The sequence below is a fragment of the Neophocaena asiaeorientalis genome, unplaced genomic scaffold (genome assembly GCF_003031525.2).
Source record: "Neophocaena asiaeorientalis asiaeorientalis breed wild unplaced genomic scaffold, Neophocaena_asiaeorientalis_V1.1 scaffold150, whole genome shotgun sequence".
NCBI lineage: Eukaryota > Metazoa > Chordata > Mammalia > Artiodactyla > Phocoenidae > Neophocaena > Neophocaena asiaeorientalis.
Genome location: NW_020176571.1, coordinates 19,369,714 through 19,391,714, shown reverse-complemented (window position 1 = coordinate 19,391,714; position 22,001 = coordinate 19,369,714). Strand labels below are relative to the sequence as shown.

Genomic DNA, 22,001 nt, shown 5'->3' with positions numbered 1-22,001 from the left:
TGTCCCCTGCATCGGCAGGCGGACTCTCAACCACTGCACCACCAGAGAAGCCCCAATATTGTGCTTATAGTTAACAAAATTATATAGTGCACTTAAAAGTTTGTTAAGAGGTAGATCTTTTGTTAAGTATTTTGACCATTAAAAAAAAAGAGCAAAGAGACATAAGGAAACTTTTGGAGGTAATGGATATAATTATTGCCTTGATAATGGTGATGGTGTCACAGGTGTAGACGTATGTCCAAACTCATCAAACTGTATACATTAAGTATGTGCTGGGGTTTTGTATGTTAATTCTACCTCAATGAAGCTGTTTAAAAAGACAAAGAGTTTGCTATGAAAGGAAGGATAGAAATAGACAACAGCAGAGAAGAAAATGGAGTCAAGGGAGTTTAGTGCTTTGGGTTTCTTTTAGTTGGAAGAAATAAGAGTATGCTTGCATGTTTATGGGAATAATCTGATGCAGAGGGAAAAATTGAGATTGCAGGAGAGAGAGTTGGGAATGGTGGAAATTGTGGGTGACCATGTATCAGAGGAGGAGGCCTAGTAGCCGGTAAGGGCTAGCCACAGAGAGAGCCTATCCCCAGGACTGGGAAGGTACTGCTGAGTTTGGGCCCAGATGCAGGTAGGTGGGTACAGGGGAGGGGTGGTGAATGTTTTCTTCTGATTGTTTCAATTATCTCAGCAAAGGGAAATAGTGTTGGAAGTTTGAGGAGAGAGGGAAACGTATAACAGAACCTAGGAGAAAGCAGGAGAGAGACTGGATTAGGGAAGTACAGTATAATTGCTGGACAGTATGAGAGTCAGCATGAAGGTTCATTGTCCCAAATCTCACGTGAGACCAGCTAGCACAGTTGCATGATTTTTAGCTGCGTGGGTATAAGCACAGAGTCAATGGAAAATTGGAGTTAACTAGGGTTGTGATTTATCCAAGCAAGTTTGATGTGAGACATGAGGAGTCAGTGGATCTGAGAGTGTGTGCAAAGCAGTGACTCTGCTGATGGACATGGGATTTAACCTGGGCAGAGAGGAAACATAGGACGTCAGTGAGGGGATACAGGACGATGCAACAGTAAGAGAATCAGTGGAGGGGAGATCCTGGTGGAGTGAAAGAACGGTGAAGGTGGGGTAGAAGATGGCAGTCAGAGTGGAATCCAGAATTTGGGATTCGACAGGGCTCTGGCTCTTGTAAAAAACAAGGTCTGTGACAATGAGTGGCAATGGTAGTGCGTTCCAATAACTATGTAAACCCAAAGTTTAGGTTCTTTCTCCAAGAGGAGGCTGTGTATGGCTCTAGTAACTGAGCCATTTATATTTTATATACCAGCCTGGGGTATACTTTCAAAAACAAGCCCTCAAGTGGTTCATGTTTCCATATTATATACTAGAACACCAAATAGAACACATACCCATATTTTTAAAATGGAAGAGGAATTTCATTCCTCCCAAATGTGCAATCATAAATACTTGAACCAGAGCTCTGTTTAGTTTGCAAGACAAACATGTTTTTACTTTTCCCGCCTGGCAGGTAAGAATTAGTGTTAGTGTTGTGTTATGTAAATATTACACCCACTTTCTTGTTTTTTATGATATGCAAAATGCAATCACTTATTCACCATGGCTTCTCCCCCATAAAACTACTCACAAAGTAACTAGCACACGGAGTTGAATAATAAATCACTCTCCATAAAACCTGCACATTCTCCACATACCCAAATCAACAGATTCAGCTTTGTTGTGTTATGGGAGAGAGGAAGTTTCTCAGACAAGAACTTCTAGTCCTGAAAATCGGCAGCCAGGTGTGAAACTGTGACAAGGGTAGAATGATCCTGACTCCTGTGATATAAGTCAGCACTGTGTAGGTCATAAGAGGGAGTCATCAATACTTACACCTTCTTTAAAATTCTTTCCAATAATTTGTTTTGTCTACCATTATCTTGCTGGGACAACTCAACTCGGCTTCATTTCCTGACCCTCAATATAGCATTTTTGTCAACAACAACCAAAGTGTGCTGGGGATTTATTTTTTTCGCCAATCACGTGACAGTGCTCACAGCACAGATGCTGGGGATTTCTTGGTGGCCTCTGCATGGACAGGACCGGCATGAATGAATCTGAGGCTCTGCTGAGACCCCAGAGTGCCTGCTCCCTTCATGCTGTTTTAAGTGCCACATATGGTTGCACGGAGGTCACTGTGAAAAGGAAGAGAAAGAAAGCAAAATAGCCTATGACCTCCATTATTTGCAAAAAATCACAATAATATATTTTGTTTTATCCTGGAGGAAGGCTGCATGGGTCAATCTGTTGATGAGTTTATTTCTTCTGAGTGAGTCATTTGGGATGGGAATGTTAATTTATTTGAGCAAACAGACATTATCACAGGGATAATGTCTGTTTATTTAACATTTATTAAAATAAATGTTAATTTATTTGAGCAAACAGACATTTTCACAGGGATAAAACTGAGCTAGATAACGATATATAAAACTGAGCTAGATAACGACTCCGTGCTTTTACTGCCGGGGACCTGGTTCGATACCTGGTCAGGGAACTAAAATCCCACAAGCAGCAAGGCGCAGCCGGAAAAAAAAAAAAAAAAAGATATTATCACAAAACGGCACTGATGGCCATATCTACCTTATCTACTACTTAGGCTTTCTGCATCTCTTGAAAAATGCTCCTCTGCCCAAAACAGGCAGATTTCCTCCTAGTCTGCTAGTTGCTCTTAGTGGGAGAAAGGGCGGGGGGCGGGGGGTTATTTTATTCATGTAGAGTATGCTTAGTAAAGTCAAAGTTAGCCTTTAGGGAGCCTTTCCAACTTCTTGTTTCTGCTTACGCCTCCTCCGCCCCTGCCTATAATGGCAATGGCCCCTGCCTATTCTGACCAAACTTGCTTCACTCTCCCCACTAGAATTAACCATAACCATAAGAGGAGCAGGACAGCAGAGCAGTTAAGAGCATGGACCCAAGATCTAGACTGCCGAGGTTTCCTCTAAACTCTGCCTCTTGGACTTGACCTCTCTGTGGCAGTGTCTTTGTCTGTAAAATGGTGATAATAACAGGATCAAAGTGAGGATTAAGTGAACTGCTATATGTAAAGTACACAGAACACTGCCTAGCACAATGCGGGCACTCCGAGTGTTAGCTGTATAATTGCCAAAAATATATCGGACACCCCAAGTAGTTTCTTTCAGCTTCTCTAGGTCTTACACATCTGTCTTTATTAATTATGTATTGCTGGGAAGCAAATCACCCCGAGATTTAGAGGCCCAGATCAATAAACATGTATTACCTCACAGTTTCTGTGGGTGAGGAATCTGGGACTGTGTAGCTTGGTGGTTCTACTTCCAAGATCACTCCCGTGATTACTGGCGGGCCTCCATCCCTCACCACATGGGTCTCTCAGCACGGCTGCCTCACAACTTGGCGGTTGGCTTCCCCCAGGGTGAGCAATCCAAGAGAAAGTGGGAGAGAAGACGAAGAATTTACACAAACACACACACAGACCAAGAATAGCAAAGTCTTTTTAAATCTAATTTTGGAAGTGATATCCCATCATTTCTGCCATATTCTATTCATTATAATCAAGTCAGTAAATCCAGCCCACACTTAGATTCAGGGATAACACAAAGGCAGGGCTCACTGGGGAGAGCCTATCATACCTTTGATTGTGAGGTGAGTTAGAGGGGGTCCCTAAATTATTTTGCCTATACATAGATCGAGAGAGTGTATTCTTTTCCCCAGTGAGAACCAGCTTCTAACATCCACACTCTTACTAAACAGACACTAGTTTTGGCAATAAAAACTCATATTTAACATCCAATATACTAAGTTGCCAAGGTTGATGGCGGAGCTCGGAGAGCAGAGAGCTGGCTTTTTCTGTGCTGAGCTAGATAACGACCCTGGAACACATGCTGGAGAGCAGGGCAGCTGGTCACCCCTGGAAATGCAGCTTCAACTAATTGGCACATACGTAATATTCTGCCAACTACATTGAAGTTTTTAAAAGTAAATTACACACTTTATAACACCTTCCTCGAAGATATTCTGTATGTCCAACCAAAGTCCTATGTCTATGAATACCTCTTATCTTAGAAAATATGGCTATCAATAAAAGCATAAATAAAGGAAATAAGAACAAGAAAATGGTAGAACTTACATATTTTTCTAACGTACATGAGTCTCAAAATGGAAAATCCAGACAAGTGGAATGTCTGTGTTGAATCCCACTACACAGCAGCTCAAAGCTGAGAAAGTGTTTTGTTGACTTAATAAAGCTCTTTGGCAGCTCAGAAAGCTGTGGTGGCATTTCTGCAACACACAGTTGATCTTCAGTTAACTCTCAAATACAACTAAAACGGCAGGGGGACACCCAAAGCTGATAAAACGAGAATAGTACAAAAATAATCTTTAAATTTTTAAAGCAAATTATATACACTATGATCTCAAATATGTAAAGAGAAAAGGAAAAAGCCTGAAAAGTAAACCCAAATTATTAACAATGGAAGTTCTGTAGTCAAATTTTACTTTTCTTTAACTTCCAATATTTCCAAAATAAAGCCATGTGCTTGTGTGTGTATGTGTGTGCGTACACGGACATACACACACACAGACATGCATGTTTTAAATAGAGCTTTTCCATATTGGACTTGCAATGTCAATGGGCGGTCAAAATCCATTATAGAAAACTAAGAAATTGAAATTCAGCTATCCTTCAATAATCTATTACATCCAAGCCTAGAAACTTCCTTCACAGCATTTTATATGCAGCCTGTTCTCTTCCAGAACAGACACTCTAGCAGTTTCATCTCTCTCAGAATCCATAGTGCTGGGCTTCCCTGGTGGCACAGTGGTTAAGAGTCCACCGGCCAATGCAGGGGACACGGGTTCGAGCCCTGGTCTGGGAAGATCCCACATGCCGCAGATCAGCCAGGCCCATGCACCACAACTACTGAGCCTGTGCTCTAGAGCCCACGAGCCACAACTACTGAGCCTGCATGCCACAACTACTAAAGCCCGCGTGCCTAGAGCCTGTTCTCCGCAACAAGAGAAGCCACCACAATGAGAAGCTGGCGCACTGCAATGGAGAGTAGACCCCGCTTACTGCGACTAGAGAAAGCCCCGGGCAGCAATGAAGACCCAACGCAGCCTTAAATAAATAAATAAATAAATTTATTAAAAAAAAAAAAAAAAAAAAAAAACCACAGTGCAACTGAGATCCCTGAGAATCTATATCTCTTCCAGGTTTGGGAGTGATTTCTAAGTCTCCTGTGGACCCATAATATCTGAAGTGCTGTCTATTTTTAAGAATATTTTCCCAAGTGGTAAAAATTAATTAAATATGACCACAAGTATATCATTCCAGCTTTATATTTCCTAAACCTGAGGAAACTGCTATGGCAAGCCACTTCCAGCTTGAAAGCAGATCCTGCCTGTTATTACATTAGCCCGCAAAGCTGTGACTATTAAGACACCAACTGACCAATCTACATACCACTCATTATCTGGAACCACACCAGAGGTTTTCGAAAAAATTGAACTCCTATGATTATATATGCTGCCCATATGTGGTTATTTAAATTTAAATTAATTAAAATAAGATAAAATTCCATTCCTCAGTCACGTGAGCCACATTTCAAGGGCTCCATAGCCACACGGCTGGTGGCGACTCTATTGAACAGAGCAGAATATAGAACATTTTCGCCATCACAGTAAGCTCCATCTGACAGCGCTGCTTTTGATTATTGAAAAGTTACCTGTGGATGGACCTAGAGATGAACATAGTAAGTGAAGTAAGCCAAATAGAGAAAGGCAAATTATATATATATATATATATATATATATATATATATATATATAACTGAATCACTTTGCTGTACAACTGAAAATAACACAACATTGTAAATCAACTATACTTCAATTAAAAAAAATTAAACAGAAAAAAGAAGACAGAAAATTTGCTTGATATCAGAAAATTCTGGTTACTTACTTTGTGACACAGATGAGTACATAATACAAAATTTTTTCTTATCTCCTGGAACTGAGAGTACAAAAAGGAATAGAACTTAAGTAAAATCAAGATATTAGAGAAAAAAATGAACAGAACCTTAGGACTGACTTCCAGGAGATTACCATCTAGACCTGTGATGGTGAATTGCTGTAATCTGTTTCTTTGCTCTTCACTGACTTTCCAAATTTCCCATAAACCCTCTCAGTGGGAGTTGTGACACTAGTGAAAAACACTAATGATATGGGACATCGGATGTTGCAGACATATTCCTGCCATTTTTGAAAAAAAGTATTACTCTCTTACACAGGATTTTGTTCTTACAGAAAGACTTAGTTTAAAGGCCACCTCTTTCATGCAGAGTTCCCTGATTCCACTTCCTTCTGTAACTCCCTTCTTTCCTTGGCAGCAGAGCATGGTGGTTAAAAGTCCTGATTGGAGGAGATTGCCCCGTTTCAAATCCCAGCTATGCTACTTACTAGCTGTGTGACCTCGGGCAAGTTGCTTAACCTCTCTGTGCTTCAGCAGCACCATCAGGAAAACAGCAATGATAATACTACCAATATGAAGAGGTTTTGTAAACATTCCACAACTTCAAACATATAAAGTGCTTAAAGTGGTACCTGCCACAAAGACAATACTCAGTGAATGTCAGCCAGAATTAAGTTATTCAAATATTTTTTCAACAAGTAAAATACTGTCTGTCTACTGTGAACTGTCCTATACTAAAAGAACTACTAGCTCTATTTTCTAACCTTCCAGAACACTTTGTTTCTTTATTAGGCAGGTTATAAAATCTATCATCTATTAGAGAGATCTCTGCAGTACCTGTCTCCACTACCTGATAAACTCTTGGAAGGCAATTAGTCTCTTCCATCCTCATGGTCCTAGTGCAATACATTCATTAGTCGTTAAATCAAGTGTCACACAATCTCTGTCACACTCCTTCTTGAATAATAACAAGGATCTGCAAAGGCCCCAAGTCAAAATGGTCTTTCTATTTGAGAAATACGTCAATTTAAACTTTCGTTTAAATGATTATGCAAAATAACTTTGCCATCTTGTTTCTGCATTCCCTCTTTCACTGACTACAAATACTTCTGTCTCTCCTATAATTTCTGGAATCAGCTTTATTCTCATGTTGTCTCCCTTATTAATGAATGAAATAAATTTTTGACACATGTTCATTCTATATTTGTACGGAGTCGTGTTACTAGCTTTTGCAGTTTATTCTTTGGAAGTTTGGGAGGTCTTACTGAGATGTCCAAGTGGACTCATCTGCCAGGATCAATTAACCTGCCTTAGAGATACACCTCATGGGCTGCTTAAGCCCGGTCATGGGTCAATAGAATTTGCCCTCTGCTGACTCTCTCCTTCAGCTTCCTTTTCTTTTAATTCTGTGTATTTGTTTTTATTTCTTTTCTTGGCCAAATCTACTAATCTATCCACATTCTGTTTAACTTGTGATTTGGGCCATTTGTCTTTTCATTACTAGGTCCAGAAACCAGTGGATAAAAAAAGATTGACAGCGCTGCTTTTGATTATTGAAAAGTTACCTGTGGATGGACCTAGAGATGAACATAGTAAGTGAAGTAAGCCAAATAGAGAAAGGCAAATATCATATGATAACACTTATATGTAGAATCTAAAAAAAAAAGATACAAATGAATTTATACACAAAACAGAAATAGATCCACAGACATAAGAAATAAACTTATGGTTACCAAAGGAGAAGTGGGGGGAGGGATAAATTGGGAGTTTGGGATTAACATATTCACACTATTATATATAAAACAGGTAACCAAAAAGGACCTACTGTATAGCACAAGGAATTATACTCAATACTCTGTAATAATCGGCCGCTGAGCCTGCGCGTCCGGAGCCTGTGCTTCGCAACGGGAGAGGCGGCAGCAGTGAGAGGCCCGCGCACCGCAAAAAGAGTGGTAAATGTTTAACAACTGGTTCTTTGAAGTGGCACAGGGGCTTATTTTCAGCATCTACTGACTTCCAATATAGCCAATGATGAGCTACCGATATGGAGTCCCTGACTGCAAAGCTAGGAATGGCTCTTGTGAGCCAGCGGAGCTGCCGTAACACACAGCTGGTCCTGGACCACTAGTTGGGTCTTTGTTTTATAATTGAGAGAGCACCCTGTATATTCCTGAGTCCTTAGGAAATAGTGGTTGGACCACATTTTTTCTACAGTATGGTCCAGGAAGTCGTGGGTAATGGTCTTTTAGGCGTCACTTCCATGTGACGCACATGGTGGAAATCTCCTCATTGGTGGCAGCAATAATTGGAATAACTGAGGATCTGATTCCATCATCTGCCCCCTTGGTGATCTCTCTGAGAATGATGAGGATCAATCTTCCACTGGGTGAAACGTGACAGACAACGAATATGGTCTATTAGTCATTTTTTGTTTCTGTATTTGTCTATTCGTGATCACAAATCAATTCAGAAAATATTTTGTGCCCACTGGGAAGGAGAATAGCTCTTTGAGATATGACCAGAGTTTTTGTGTTTCTGTATTGACTTTTGACCTGTGACTAAGAACAGAAGGTATAAATTCTCTGAGGCCTGTGTGTCTATCACTGAGAACAGAAGGTGAAATATTAATAAATTAGATTGTAAATCATTAATACATTAAATTATAATGTCTCTAAAAAGAGTATGGACCAATTCCTTGAAAGATTCAATCTGCCAAAACTCATACTAGAAAAAATAACAATATGAACAGGCCTATATCTATTAAAGAAACAAAATAAATAATAAATAACCTTCCAAAATAGAAAGCAACATGCCCAGATGGATTCCTTGGTTAATTCTACCAAACATTTAAGGAAAAAAATTATTCCAACTCTCTACAAGCTCTTTCAGAGGATACAAACAGAGAGAATACTTCCTAACTCATTCTATGAGGCCAGTATTACCCTAATACCAAAACCAGACAAAGACATTACAAGAAAAGAAAATTTCAGGCCAATATCTCTCATGAAATAGATGCAAAAACCCTCAACAAAATGTTAGCAAATCACATCCAAGAAAGTATAAAAAGAATTATATACCACAGCCAAGTGGTATTTGTTCCAGATATGCCAGACTGGTGCAACATTTGAAAATCAATTAATGTGATCCATTACATCAACAAACTAAAAAAGAAAAACCACATGATCATATCAATAGACGCAGAAAACGTATTTGACAAAATTCAATACCCGTTCATGATAAAAACTCTCAGTAAACTAGGAAGAGAGGTGAACTTTCTCAACTTGATAGAGACTATCCACAAAATATCTCAAGATAACATTGTACTTAGTGGTGAGAAACGGGAAGCTGATGAAATAAAATTTGTGTTTTAAGGCAGAACAAGAAAAAAATTAAACATAAAATTCTCTCTCTGTGTTTGTTTGGGCCTCTTCCCTCCCGAATGTGCAGGGTGCAACTGCATTACACATTAACCAGAGCTCCTCAAAGTTGGGAGGGACCACTCAACCATAAAGATCAATTTTTTTTTCTTTCTTCTTATCCTAGCTAAGTAAGTTCTTAAAAGAATAGTGTTCTTTCCCAGCTCTGTAGGAGGTCATGGTGACTTGCTGCTTGCTTTGTACGTGCTTATCTGGACTATGTATCCTTGGTAAACTACCAGTATGTCATTTTGATGTATGATCCTTTGTCTCAAAAATGTATATGATTAATGCCTTCCACTTCTAACAGGCAGAACAGTTCTCAGAGCTTTGAGAATCTGCTTCCTGGGTTATAATCCTCAGTTTGGCTCAAATAAAATTCCCTTTTTTTCTTCTTAACTTGATGGCTAATTTAATTTTCGTTGACAAAGATTTCCCACCAAGATCAGATACAAAGCAAGGATCCCCTCTCACCACTCCTTTTCAACATTTTATTGGAAGCCCTCGATAATGCAATGAGTCAAGAAAAGGAAATAGAAGGCATACAGATAGGGAAGGAAGACATGAAACTGTCTTCATTTGCAGATGACATGATCATCTATGTATAAAATCTGAAAGAATCTACGAGAAAAAAAAAATTCCTGGAACTAATAAGTCATTCTAGCAAGGTTTCAGGACATAAGGTTAACATAAAAAAGTCAATTGCGTTCTTATATACAAACAATAAACTAATGGAATTTGAAATTTAAAATATAATAGTATCTATATTAGCACCCCCCAAAATGAAGTACTTTGGTATAAATCTAACAAGATATATACAAAATCTATATAAGAAAGACATAAAACTCTGATGAATAAAATCAAACTAAATAAATGGGGAGGATTTCCCTGGTGGTGCAGTGGTTAAGAATCCGCCTGCAAATGCAGGGGACACGGGTTCGAGCCCTGGTCCGGGAAGATCCCACATGCCACAGAGCAATTAAGCCCATGTGCCACAACTACTGAGCCCACGTGCCGCAACTACTGAAGCCCGCGTGCTTAGAGCCCGCGCTCTGCAACAAGAGAAGCCACCGCAGTGAGAAGCCCGCACACCGCAACAAAGAGTAGCCCCCACTCGATGCAACTAGAGAAATCCCACATGCAGCAACGAAGACCCAACACAGCCAAAATAAATAAATAAATTTAACGAAAAATATAATAATAAAATAAATGGGGAGATATTCTATGTTCGTGGATCAAAAGATTCAACACTGTCAAGATATCAGTACTTCCCAACCTGATCTATAGATTCGATGCAATCCTAATCAAAATTGCAGCAAGTTATTTTACGGGTATTGACAATCTGATTATAAAGATTACATGGAGAGGCAAAAGACCCAGAATAGCCAACTCAATATTGAAGAAAAATAAAGTTGGAGGACTAATACTATCAGGCTTGAAGACTTACTGTAAAGCTACAAGAGTCTAGAGAGTATGATATTGGTAAAATAATAGACCAGTGGAGCAGAATAGAGAACCCAGAAATAGACCCCCATACACATAGTCAGCTGATCTTTGATAAAGGAGCAAAGGCAATACAATGGAGCAAAGATAGTCTCTTCAACAAATGATGCTGGAACAACTGGACATACACACGCAAAAAAAAAAAAAAAAATGAATCTAGACACAGATCTTATGCCTCTCACAAAAATTAACTCAAAATGGATCATAGACTTGAATGTAAAACACAAAACTACAAAAGCTCCTAGAAGATAATGTAGGAGAAAACTTAGACGATCGTTTTTTTTGTTGTTGTTCTTTTTTTTCGGTACGCGGGCCTCTCACTGTTGTGGCCTCTCCCGTTGTGGAGCACAGGCTCCGGACGCGCAGGCTCAGCGGCCATGGCTCACGGGCCCAGCCGCTCCGCGGCATGTGGGATCTTCCCGGACCGGGGCACGAACCCGCGTCCCCTGCATCGGCAGGCGGACTCTCAACCACTGCGCCACCAGGGAAGCCCAGTAACAGACTTTTTAATGACAGTGATGACAAAATGGAGCTGGGCTGTCTGGGGCTTTGAAATCAATCTCAAAGTTAGTGTCTCTGGGAACTGTTAGAAATTCTGTCTCTTCTTCGAGTTCAGAAAAACACACAAACACATACACACAAAACAAAAAGCCCACTGCCCATGGATAAAGATATGGAATACATCAAGTTTGAAGAACGCCACTTCCTTTAATACCTTTTAACTGTGACTTTCCTGAAGTGTAGCGCCACTGACAGCATAACAATCTTGGCTGACGATGACACTCTTCATTTGGGAAACAGCATTTTTGGTGTCCAGGAGGGAAGTTTGTGGAATGTTTGCATATTGCAATGAGGGACCTCTGTGGGACACTCCTCTCAACATCAGAGGGAAATAGGAGAACAGACAGAGCCGTAGAGAGATTGTTCTCATATTCTTCTGTAGATGTTAATTCCCACAATTCCTCTTTCGCTTTACTTCTAGCTTCCCTTCAAGCTCTTTGCCTTTATACCACCTTCTCTCTGCCTTTGTTGCTTACATAGGAAAGTCATTGGATCTAGAAGTCATTGCCAGGCATGGTTCAGAATTTACTCATTAATTCATTTAGGTCTATCACCCCATCAGTCTCTATCCCTTTACCATGGTTTATTTATCCCCATAAAATTTTCTACTTGCCACCTGATTTTTAAAAAATAACACCTTTATTATTGAGATATAATTCACTTCATACAATTGACCTGTTTAAAGAGTATAATTCTATTTTATTGTATTCACAGAGTTGTGTGACCATCACCACAATTGCATTTTGAACATTTTAATCATCCCCCAAAAAAACCCTGTACACATTAGCAGCGACTCTCTACTCCCCCCTCTCCCTAGACTGGCAACAACCATCTATTTTCTGTCCCTATGGATCTTCCTATTCTGGGTATTTCAGATAAGTGGAATTACGATTTGTGATCATTTGTGACTAGCTTTGCTCACTTTGTGTAATGTTTGCAAGGTTAATTCATTTTATAGTATATATCAGTAGTTCATTTCTTTTTATTACCAAATAATATTCTTTTGTGTGAATATACCGCATTTTATTTATCCATTCATCAGTTGATGGACATTTTGCTACCTGATTCATGTTCATTTTCTGTTTCCCACTCTAAAATATAAGCTCCATGGCCTTCCCTGGTGGCGCAGTGGTTGAGAGTCCGCCTGCCAATGCAGGGGACACGGGTCCGGGAGGATCCCACATGCCGCGGAGCGGCTGGGCCTGTGAGCCATGGCCACTGAGCCTGCGCGTCCAGAGCCTGTGCTCTGCAACAGGAGAGGCCACAACAGTGAGAGGCCCACGGACCGCAAAAAATAAAATATAAGCTCCATGTGTATCCCTTTTTTTTTTTTTTTTTTTTTTCCCACTCTACCCCTAGAATTTTGCCCAGTACCTGGCACTTTATAAGAGTTCAGGGAATTCCCTGGCGGTTCAGTGGTTAAGGCTCCGCCCTTTCATCACCCAGGGTTCGGGTTCAATCCCTGGTCCAGGAACTAAGATCCCACAAACGCCGCAGAGACACCAAAAAAAAAAAAAAAAAAAAAAAAAAATTTATAAAATAAAAGACCAGTGAACAATAGGTAAAACCTATGTAGTGCAGCAAAGTTATTTACGTCTTGGATTTTTAGAATGATCCCTTAGTGTCTTAAGACCCCCCAAACCCCACAGATACCCAAAAAAAAAAAAAAAAAAACAAATTTATCACATGAAAGACTCTATCATTCATTCACCTAACCAAATTTAGTTAAGCATCCACACACACATTTGTGTTGATGGGGGCATGCAGGAAAGTTACTCTGGGGAGTGGAAAGTGAGGTGGGCAGGCAGCCAGCTAAGGAGGGAATGACAATCATGATCTGTGACCTGTTTTTCTCCTTTTCTTTGACATCCCCACATCAATGATATACGCACACCCAGGCACTAATTCAGGGGTTACGCGTTTGAAAAGCTGGCATCCTCCACCCCCAGGAGTGAGCGGTGGGTAAGGGTCTGGACTGGGCGCCAGGTCAGAATTTTCGTGCGCAAGAGGCTCTACCCACTGGGGCCCGTCTGGGGGAAACACAGCCTCAAGACTCTTCCTGCTGATGCAATCTGCAGGAGGGCCAGCGATCGCCGCTGCCGGGGCCAGTCTGCGAGGCGCCCGCCACGTGTGCCCGCCGCCACTCCAGCCACTTCCCCAGACTCGCGCCGCCCGGAACGCCTGGGACGCAGCGCCTTTGCCTCCGCTCTCCTCGAGCTGCTCTCACGGCCGACCGAACAATGAAGGTAACTGCTTATGATTCTGACTGTATTTTTACAAAACGTGTGTGTGGATTGAGCCTGCGATTCCTCGAACGCACAGTTGGCAGAACGGGGAAGGAGGAAGGACCACACGGTTTTTTGCCACGCAAACGTTTGCAATTTTTCCCTTATCAGTCATCGTCGGACAGGACCTTACATTCTTCTTCTCTTCAGACTTCTGCTTAACCCCCGCTCACAGGATGTACCGCCCTCCTCAAGCTCTTTCACAACTGCATTCGTGAACCGAGATAAAAGGCTGCTCGCAGCTCTTTCCCCTGCCTGTTTTGAATCGCGGAAAGGAAGAGGAAGCTCTTCTCAATTTTATAAGATGCACAGGAGGTGGGGAATTTCGGAGGAGAGGTCTGGGGGATGTCACTGGCTGTAAACGAGTTTTCTGCTCGGTGTTACGTTATAAAAGAGGGAGGTGCAGAACTAGGTAAGGGGGCCTGTCTCACCGCTATTAAAACAGAAGGCTTGTCTTACTTAGTTTCTTGTGAATAGTCAAGCTTCTAAGAGTTACAAATCAAAGAAGCCTAAGGGCATCCTTTTACTCAAGAACACCCTAGGGACTTTTATTCTTATGCTAATCAAGGATAATTAGCCCAGCTGCCTATTCCTTGGGAAGGTTTATGTGTAGAAATGAACAGATTTAAGGGTTCTGTTTTCCTGGTCCTACACGCTGGAAAACTGCAATGATATGATAAACTGAAGGGCAGCTTTTTTAAAGGAAAGTGAAGGATGGGCAAGTAGTCCTGCCTTCTAACATCTTGGAAGTAGGAGATTCCTATATGCAGTCTGAAATTTGAGGAGAAAAAAAAGCTGAGTTTCAGAGTTTCCAAGGAGGGAGATAAGTATGGTTTTCAACTGGGCTTATCCACAACCCATTCCAGTCTACAGTTTCGCTTACAAGAAATAATATGTCAATGGTGCCTTTTCACCAAACAAAAATTTCCACTATGATTAGGCAGGAAACGAGTGGAAACGTAGTTCAGTATTAAGAAGAGATATGTAAATGCGCCGTGGTGAAAAATTCAGCAGCCGTCCTCTTCTAGAGTTAAGACATTCTATTTCTGACTTCTCATGCCTGTCTACTTTCAGCTGAAAAATACACTTTGATTGAGTATTGAATTAGTGAGTAAAAGGAGAAAATTATGAGAATAAACAGTCTTGCTTTTCCAACTTTCCCCTGTACCATGTGGAACTGTGGTTGATTATCTGTATGTAGTTGATTATCTGTAAGTTCATGGGTGCTTTAACATGAGCCCGAAACCCCCTTCCCTTTTACGAGGTACTTTTTATAACACAGGAACTGAAGATATCTTCAAAGTAGTCTCATTTCTGTTTTCTGATATCTTACTAAGATTAAGAAAGAAATGCTTATGTATTTTAGGCATGATCTAAGGAGTATTTAAGGTTCCTTTAAGTGTGTTTTTATTATTTCAAAAAACCTTTTCTACTAATCTTTTACCTAAGTATTGCTCATACTTAGGTCATCATTTAAAAAAAAAAAGTTATTTGCACAAGACACCATGATAGGCTGTGTCCTCAGCAAATTTTCCAGACATGGTCTTGCCTGGGAGCTATTATTTTAAGATGGACACATACAGAATGGGCAACCGAGTGAGCAAAAATAGCGTATACATTGAATAGGATGTGTATAAAAATGGTAATTACATACTATAACTTACTGAATTAAGGTGGAGATTTACAAGAGACACATATCTGAAAGAACAGAGATAAGAAGTCATTGGCAGGGATGCATGGTTAAATGAAGGGAGAGGGCTGTTTGTGTGTGTGTGCTTGCAGGGGGCCCAACAGGGCGTGGAGCAGGGAGAGGGGATTCACATTCCAGACACAGGATGTGGCCCCTCAGGCCAGGCTCAGAGATGCATAGCTAGTTAAGCAGGCCTAACAAAAGGGCATTGGTAGAACCTGCAATGGTGAGAAAGAAAAAAAGAAAAAGGGAGAACAAAAAATGAGAGTTTAATTTTGGCCAATATTTCATTCAGTGAGCTTCCATAATAAATAACTTCATTTAATTTTAGAACTACAGAGAAAAAGGAAGATGAGTTAAGAAAATTTTCCATTTGTATGCAAGAATTTCTCTTGCCTGTCAGCTCATTGAACCTGAGAAGGTCTAATCATTTGAAATGGGCTTAAAACCTTGTGAGAGAAAGTTGAGAACAGTCCTCTGATTATTACAGAGGTTTATGCTAAGAATTAAAATCAAGTTATGGTTTCCTTCAGTAGTTGTGTATCTCCCAATTATTTTCATAATTTTAGATGTTATCCCTTACATCAGGTCAGGACTTTTAGTTCTCTAGGGGAGGAAAAATAATTTTCCCTCTACCCTTCTAGATTCTTGACTAAGATATCCCTGTAATAAAACACAGATTAACAGGAAAACAACCCCAGAAGTTTAATAACATGTATACCTCCTGATTACATGAAAGATACCCAGGAAAACGGAGTCACTCCCTGCAATGGCCCAAGCTATCGCCTTAAATATCATCTTCAGCTAAAGACAAAAGAAAGATGCTGGAGCAGTGGAGCAAACCAGCTATGGGAGGTTATCAGACAATGCACAGAAAATTACAGATTTAAGTCGGTACCTTCTCTGTACAGAGAGGGAGACACCCTTACAAATGGGGATTTCCCTTGTAAATGCAACTTCTACTCTGTTTTCAAATATTCTTTCGTGTCTGCAGCCTTTCAGAGATAATCAGTTCAAAATAATCCTTCTGCCAAAGAGGCATATTTTAGGGGTGATCCATTCTGCTCCCCTTCAGTTCATTATTTCTAATATTAAGAGATAGACCAGGGAAGGGTTGACCTGAAACAAATAGACTGCGGCAAATATTTCTCCAGCAAAGATGGGTTTGTTTGGGATCAGCAGAGAATTGCAATTCGGTGTTCTCGACCAAGGCCAGCCACAAGCAAGTCTCTGCACAGCAAGGAAAGAAGTCTTTATAGAGGGGAGGACATTGGAACGGCTCTAGTAAACAGAGTCCATGGCTCTTCACTGACCAAGTTGCTGCTGGAGTCTTTCTTCTTCTCGTTGGGCTCTGCTGTCATTGTGGGCCCGAAGAATTCCCTCTTCTGGGCTCCTGACTCTATTAAATTGAAGTTTCTGTAATTTTTTAAAGAAGTGCACAGCTGGATAGTATAACCTGAGAGGTCTAGGCTTATGAGTAAACTTTTTCTGTGCATAAATGAAGAGTTGTTTCTAAACTGTGGGTACTGTGAGTGTTCGGGTTAGTTATACCTTTGGGGGTTTCAGGTTGTTTGCCTCTCTGAATGGCCTCTCCTCAATGGGTGTAGAAAGATGAAAATGAAGAGTTTTCTCTCTTATTTTAGGCTTGGCAACTGTAATTCCTCTAACTAACAGATGTCACACTACGGAAACCCAGTGGAATGTTCAGCCTTATTATGCCCGAGGGGATTCAGTTACCCCATTAGACTGAGAATCTGGTACCTCCCATGATAGACATCATTATCCCAGGCAGCCTCCACTTCCTATATGGTACATCATTCTTTCTGAGCACAGGAGGATAAGGTGGCTGGTCTGCTCACTTTACAGTTGTAAATGTGGGCAGCCTTTGTGTTGTAACTTTATCCCCTTAACAGCTGTCCAAATGCTCTAAACATTTAAAGTGACATATGGTAAACATTCCTACTGATGGGCTTTACCGAGTCTCTGTAGCCCATTTGGTAATACATGTCAGTGGCCATTCAACTAAGGCTACTGAAATTGGAATCCATGTACGTCAAACTTGGGTGCAACTCACATGTTTAAAATGTTTCCAAATGAAGCATTTGGGATGCTCTGATCCCTAAACATAACTTTGTAAATATTTGCACACATTTTTATCAGAAGATCTAGTCTATGATTCGCAATGTCAGTTGTAAATATGAAGCCACCACAGAATCAGTCTTTTCTATCACACGAGGGTTCATGATGTACCAGTTGCGCCTGTGCTTCTAATCAGTCTTCTCAAATCTACAAGATGAATAATAGTACCCTAGAAATTGGGTCTTACATCCTTAAAATAACTTAGAAACTGGATCACCTTATTAATACAGTATAGCATATAAATATTTTCCTATTGTCACATAGGCCATGCCCCTTCTGTGGGAAAAGCCATTTTGCAAAATATTTCTCTCATGTTCGGTGATTAATGGGAGAAAGAAAATCTTAAAAAAAGAGATAATCGTGCTCCAGAAATTTAGGGAAAAGATCAAGATGAGAAGAAAAAGGAAGACAAGTGAAAAAAAAAAATAGAGGGAATTACATCACAACAAGCAATAATCAGGAAAAGTCATACTGAAAAAGGTGATTCTTCGTGATTGAAAAATTTGTAAAATTCACCTAGTTCCATTAGTAGTCTTATATTTCATCTAAAAAGAACCAATTCATTAGTTTTTTAAAATTTTGATATGTAGATCTGAATATTTGATCAATTGCATGTACAGTCTATCCCCTAGTCTGAGAAATGTTTTTGCTATTTTGACTGGAGATGGTTAAGAATCCTAGGACATAATTAGACTTCAAATTCTACTTGACTCCTTATAAATCTAGACAGAAGGGGCACCTGTTGGGATGTTCTAAACCAAACAAGCTACAAATGTCTCTTATGTGACCAGCAAAGACCTCAATGGATTTCCGGCCTAAGGCCAAGGGTGGATTCGCACACGATGGTCTCTCAGCAGTTGTTAACATTCCATCACTATTAAAGGGCAATTTTGCCTAGTACGTTTCATTTCATTTTAGCTGATTCAGATTCAAAGTTATATTGTTTTGATTTTAGTACTAGATATTAGTGCAGGAATCTGAAGTCACAGTAAATGTTTCTTTGAACTTTGAAGATAAAAGGTAGAGTTAAAATGGAGCTGTAAGGTCACTTGAGAAAGCACAATAATGCATTGCTCAGGGATTCCATGGTTTTCAAGGTTAGTGAATGGTTTGTACTTGCAAGGTTAGTGTTGGTGTTCATAGTAGAAACACATCCAGGTTTTGGGAAGGACTTCTTTGCTTAACAAAAGTGAGATGCTTTATATTTTTAAATGCTATATAAGTTACGTAACATTGAATTGTAACCTCAAAACAGTCATATGGGGCTTCCCTGGTGGCGCAGTGGTTGAGAGTCTGCCTGCCGATGCAGGGGGCGCGGGTTCGTGCCCCGGTCCGGGAGGATCCCACGTGTCGCGGAGCGGCTGGGCCCGTGAGCCATGGCCGCTGAGCCTGCGCGTCCGGAGCCTGTGCTCCGCAGCCGGAGAGGCCACAGCAGTGAGAGGCCCGCGTACCGCAAAAAAAAAAAAAAAAAAAACAGTCATATGAGGAAAGCATGGCGACTATTATTAACTCCCATTTTACAGGCAAGGAAAATGAAGATCAGAAAACTCACTTAAATTGTTTAAGATCACAAACTGCCCAACATTACTAGAAACTAGATATATTTGATTCCTAGTCCAGTGTGCTGTCTCCCTCACCGGTGGTTCTAGCTCTTTTTGGGTCTGATGTCGCTTTGCAAATCTTAGAAGAATGGATAATCACCTCAGCAAAATGCACAAATACACATAGGCACCAAATTTTATATCTAAATTATTTATTGTTAAAACCAAGGCAATGCAGTCCATACAGCATGAAAGACTAGTGGAAAATACTGAAATGATCTAGTTATTTAGAACAGTGGAGTGCTACTGGCTCTTGCACCTGAAATCAGCTGAGATATGTAAATATATAAGCAAGAGAGCCACACTGCCCTTTGAATATTGAAAATACCTGCCTTTAGTCCAAAAGGCAAGCAGTTATTTTCTTTGCCTTTTAGCAACACATGAGTTATCAGTTTCTTCTTTTTATCTCTTAAAGTACATAGTGTAGTGGAGGGAGAAAAAATTTTCCTCTTTCCTTTTAGGTTCATTTCCTGGCATCATGCAAATTAGGCTGACAACAGACAGATTAACAAGAGAAAACCAGAGTTTATTAGCTCTTGCAGCTTGCATACATACAGGAGAAACTCAGTGATGAGTAACTCAAGGGGTGGTTAGAGCTTGGGTTTATATAGCATCTTAACAAAGAGAAACAAATTTGTAAAGGCAAACCTTTTAAGTTTCCAAGGGCAGCAAACTGTGGGAAGGTAAGTATATGGGGGATACTAGTGGGGGAATATTTGTGCAGGTCCATCTCAGTACTGACTTTCTGTCTTCTTCATGGCTGTAAAACTTCTTCAGGAGAGGAGATTTTTGGCAGTCCTCTTTTCTCAGAAGTTTCTGCTTTTAGTCAGAGAAGGGAGGTTCCAGGAAGCCTTCCTGTTGCATCTGTTCATTCATTTTGAAGTGTATGCATGGCTGTTTTTATTAAACAGGGTTAGTACACAATTTCTTAGCAGAGTTTAGTAGTCTGGGGTGCCTACCCTTCCCATTTCATTGGTAACTTCCCTACCCAAATAGGTCTACATGGCTATGTGGCTACCAGATGACCACTGCCTCAGCCGCAGCTAATTACAGCAAGGGTGGATATCTGGCCCAAGTCCAACCATCTTTCACTTCTTTCTTACTCTCTTATCCCCTACATTCAATCAGATACCATATCCTGAGGATTCTGTTTTATCTGTTTCTGTATGTTCTCTCTTTTCCATTGCTGGTGTACTGATCTATGCTCTCATTACTTCTTGCTTGCATTATTTCAAAAGTCTCTCAACTGGTCTCAAGATTATTTTTTCTTAATTTTCCTAAAGCATTATTTTGATTATGTCATTCACCCACTCAAAATACCTCTATGACTTCACCATTGTCTACTGAACTGAACTTAGTGCATGAGGCCTTTTTCTAATCTATCCTCTCTTCTATGTGGATGTGCTCCTCCAATCATTATGGAGGATTTACTATTCCTCAAAATGAGCTTTTGCATTTCCATATATTCATTTCTAAATGCTTCTTCCTCATACCTCCTCCCCATTTGTGCCCTCCATCATGCCACTCACCATGTGGCTCAGCCCCCAGGCACTTTTTGAGAAAGTGACTTGTTTTACAGTAGAATGAGTATGGGTGGAAGATGGTAAGGTAAGAGTAGGGCTACCTTTTGAAGTCAGGAAATAAGATATTGATCATATCTTGCAATTTCTGCACTCACATTTCCTCTCTTTCGTGAACCTTGTACCATCATTGGGGCTCTTACAGATATTGGTTGAGGTGAATCAATGACCACTTTCTAGACTTCCTAGATCCAGATTAATTGATTCTGTTTTATACTTCTTTGTTTTCAAACAGCAGATACATTTTTTTCCACATCTGGATTTATTTGAAGTCAAAGTTTTAATTGACTCCCAAAAGATAGAGGGTTATAAAACCAGACAACAGTTAGTACTTACATGTTTTAATGCTTATTGCCAAATTCAATTTATACAGCTAGTTTTTCCTGATTGATTTTTTATGGGTGGTGAAACTGTACATAGATTGTAAGCATTCATTGCACACATTTCTGGGAAAGTTCATTCAAAAAGATGCTACATAACAATACGAACTGGACCCATGAAAATCATAAGGATCAAACTCAACAGTGCCAGTCCACTAAATCGCTACCGTCTTCAGATTTACGCAGTATGTAAAGAGAAAGCGTCCCTGCCACATCCCAAGCAACTGACTTAGAATATAGAACAAAGTCATGTGTCTAGGAATGTTAACAAATTCCAATACTGTTTAACATGGGGATTTTGTTGTTGTTTGCAAACAAAGCAGTTTTTAAGCAAACTAATTAATGCATACACAGACAAATCCAACAAAAGAGGCACTTAGAAGCAGTGTTCATTGAATATTAGAATTTTGAAAGAAAAAATCTATTAGGTCATTTTAGGCGTTTACTTCTGCTAAAGAAGGATTGTTCTGTTGAGTTTATTTTTCTAGCTTTCAATTCTATTCCACTTAAAAACCTAAAGAACCAAGACTTCTCAAATCTTCTGTGGACAATTTTGCCACTTACTATATTCACTATTTAAAAGTTTCCTGATAATTATTTTCCTTTCCTTTTAGTTCTGTATTCTATTTGCTCTAATTAGTAATGTCAGTAGTTCAGTGAATATGTAGATAGAGGATGTCAATAAGTCTTGTGCTCCTTTAATTATTTCATGCATGCCTCTTACATTAACACTGTGTCTGCTGGTCTACCGGCACCTTTCCTCCTCTTGACCAATGTTCTTAGAACATTTATTCACAGTAGTCCATCAGTCTACCATTTGATGTTAAAAGACAACTTTTTTTTTTTTTTTT

The 22,001-nt window shown here is 40.0% G+C and overlaps 1 protein-coding gene across 1 annotated transcript in view; it reads left to right on the top strand.

Annotated features, from left to right (window-relative positions):
• Positions 1–13,548: 13,548 nt before the first annotated feature.
• Positions 13,549–22,001, top strand: part of BCAT1 (branched chain amino acid transaminase 1) — a 118,756-nt gene continuing 110,303 nt past the window's right edge. The window contains exon 1 of the mRNA XM_024733236.1: positions 13,549–13,721. Coding sequence (XP_024589004.1) covers positions 13,716–13,721 — 6 coding nt within the window. The 5' untranslated portion in view covers positions 13,549–13,715. The remainder of the gene's footprint in view (positions 13,722–22,001) is intronic.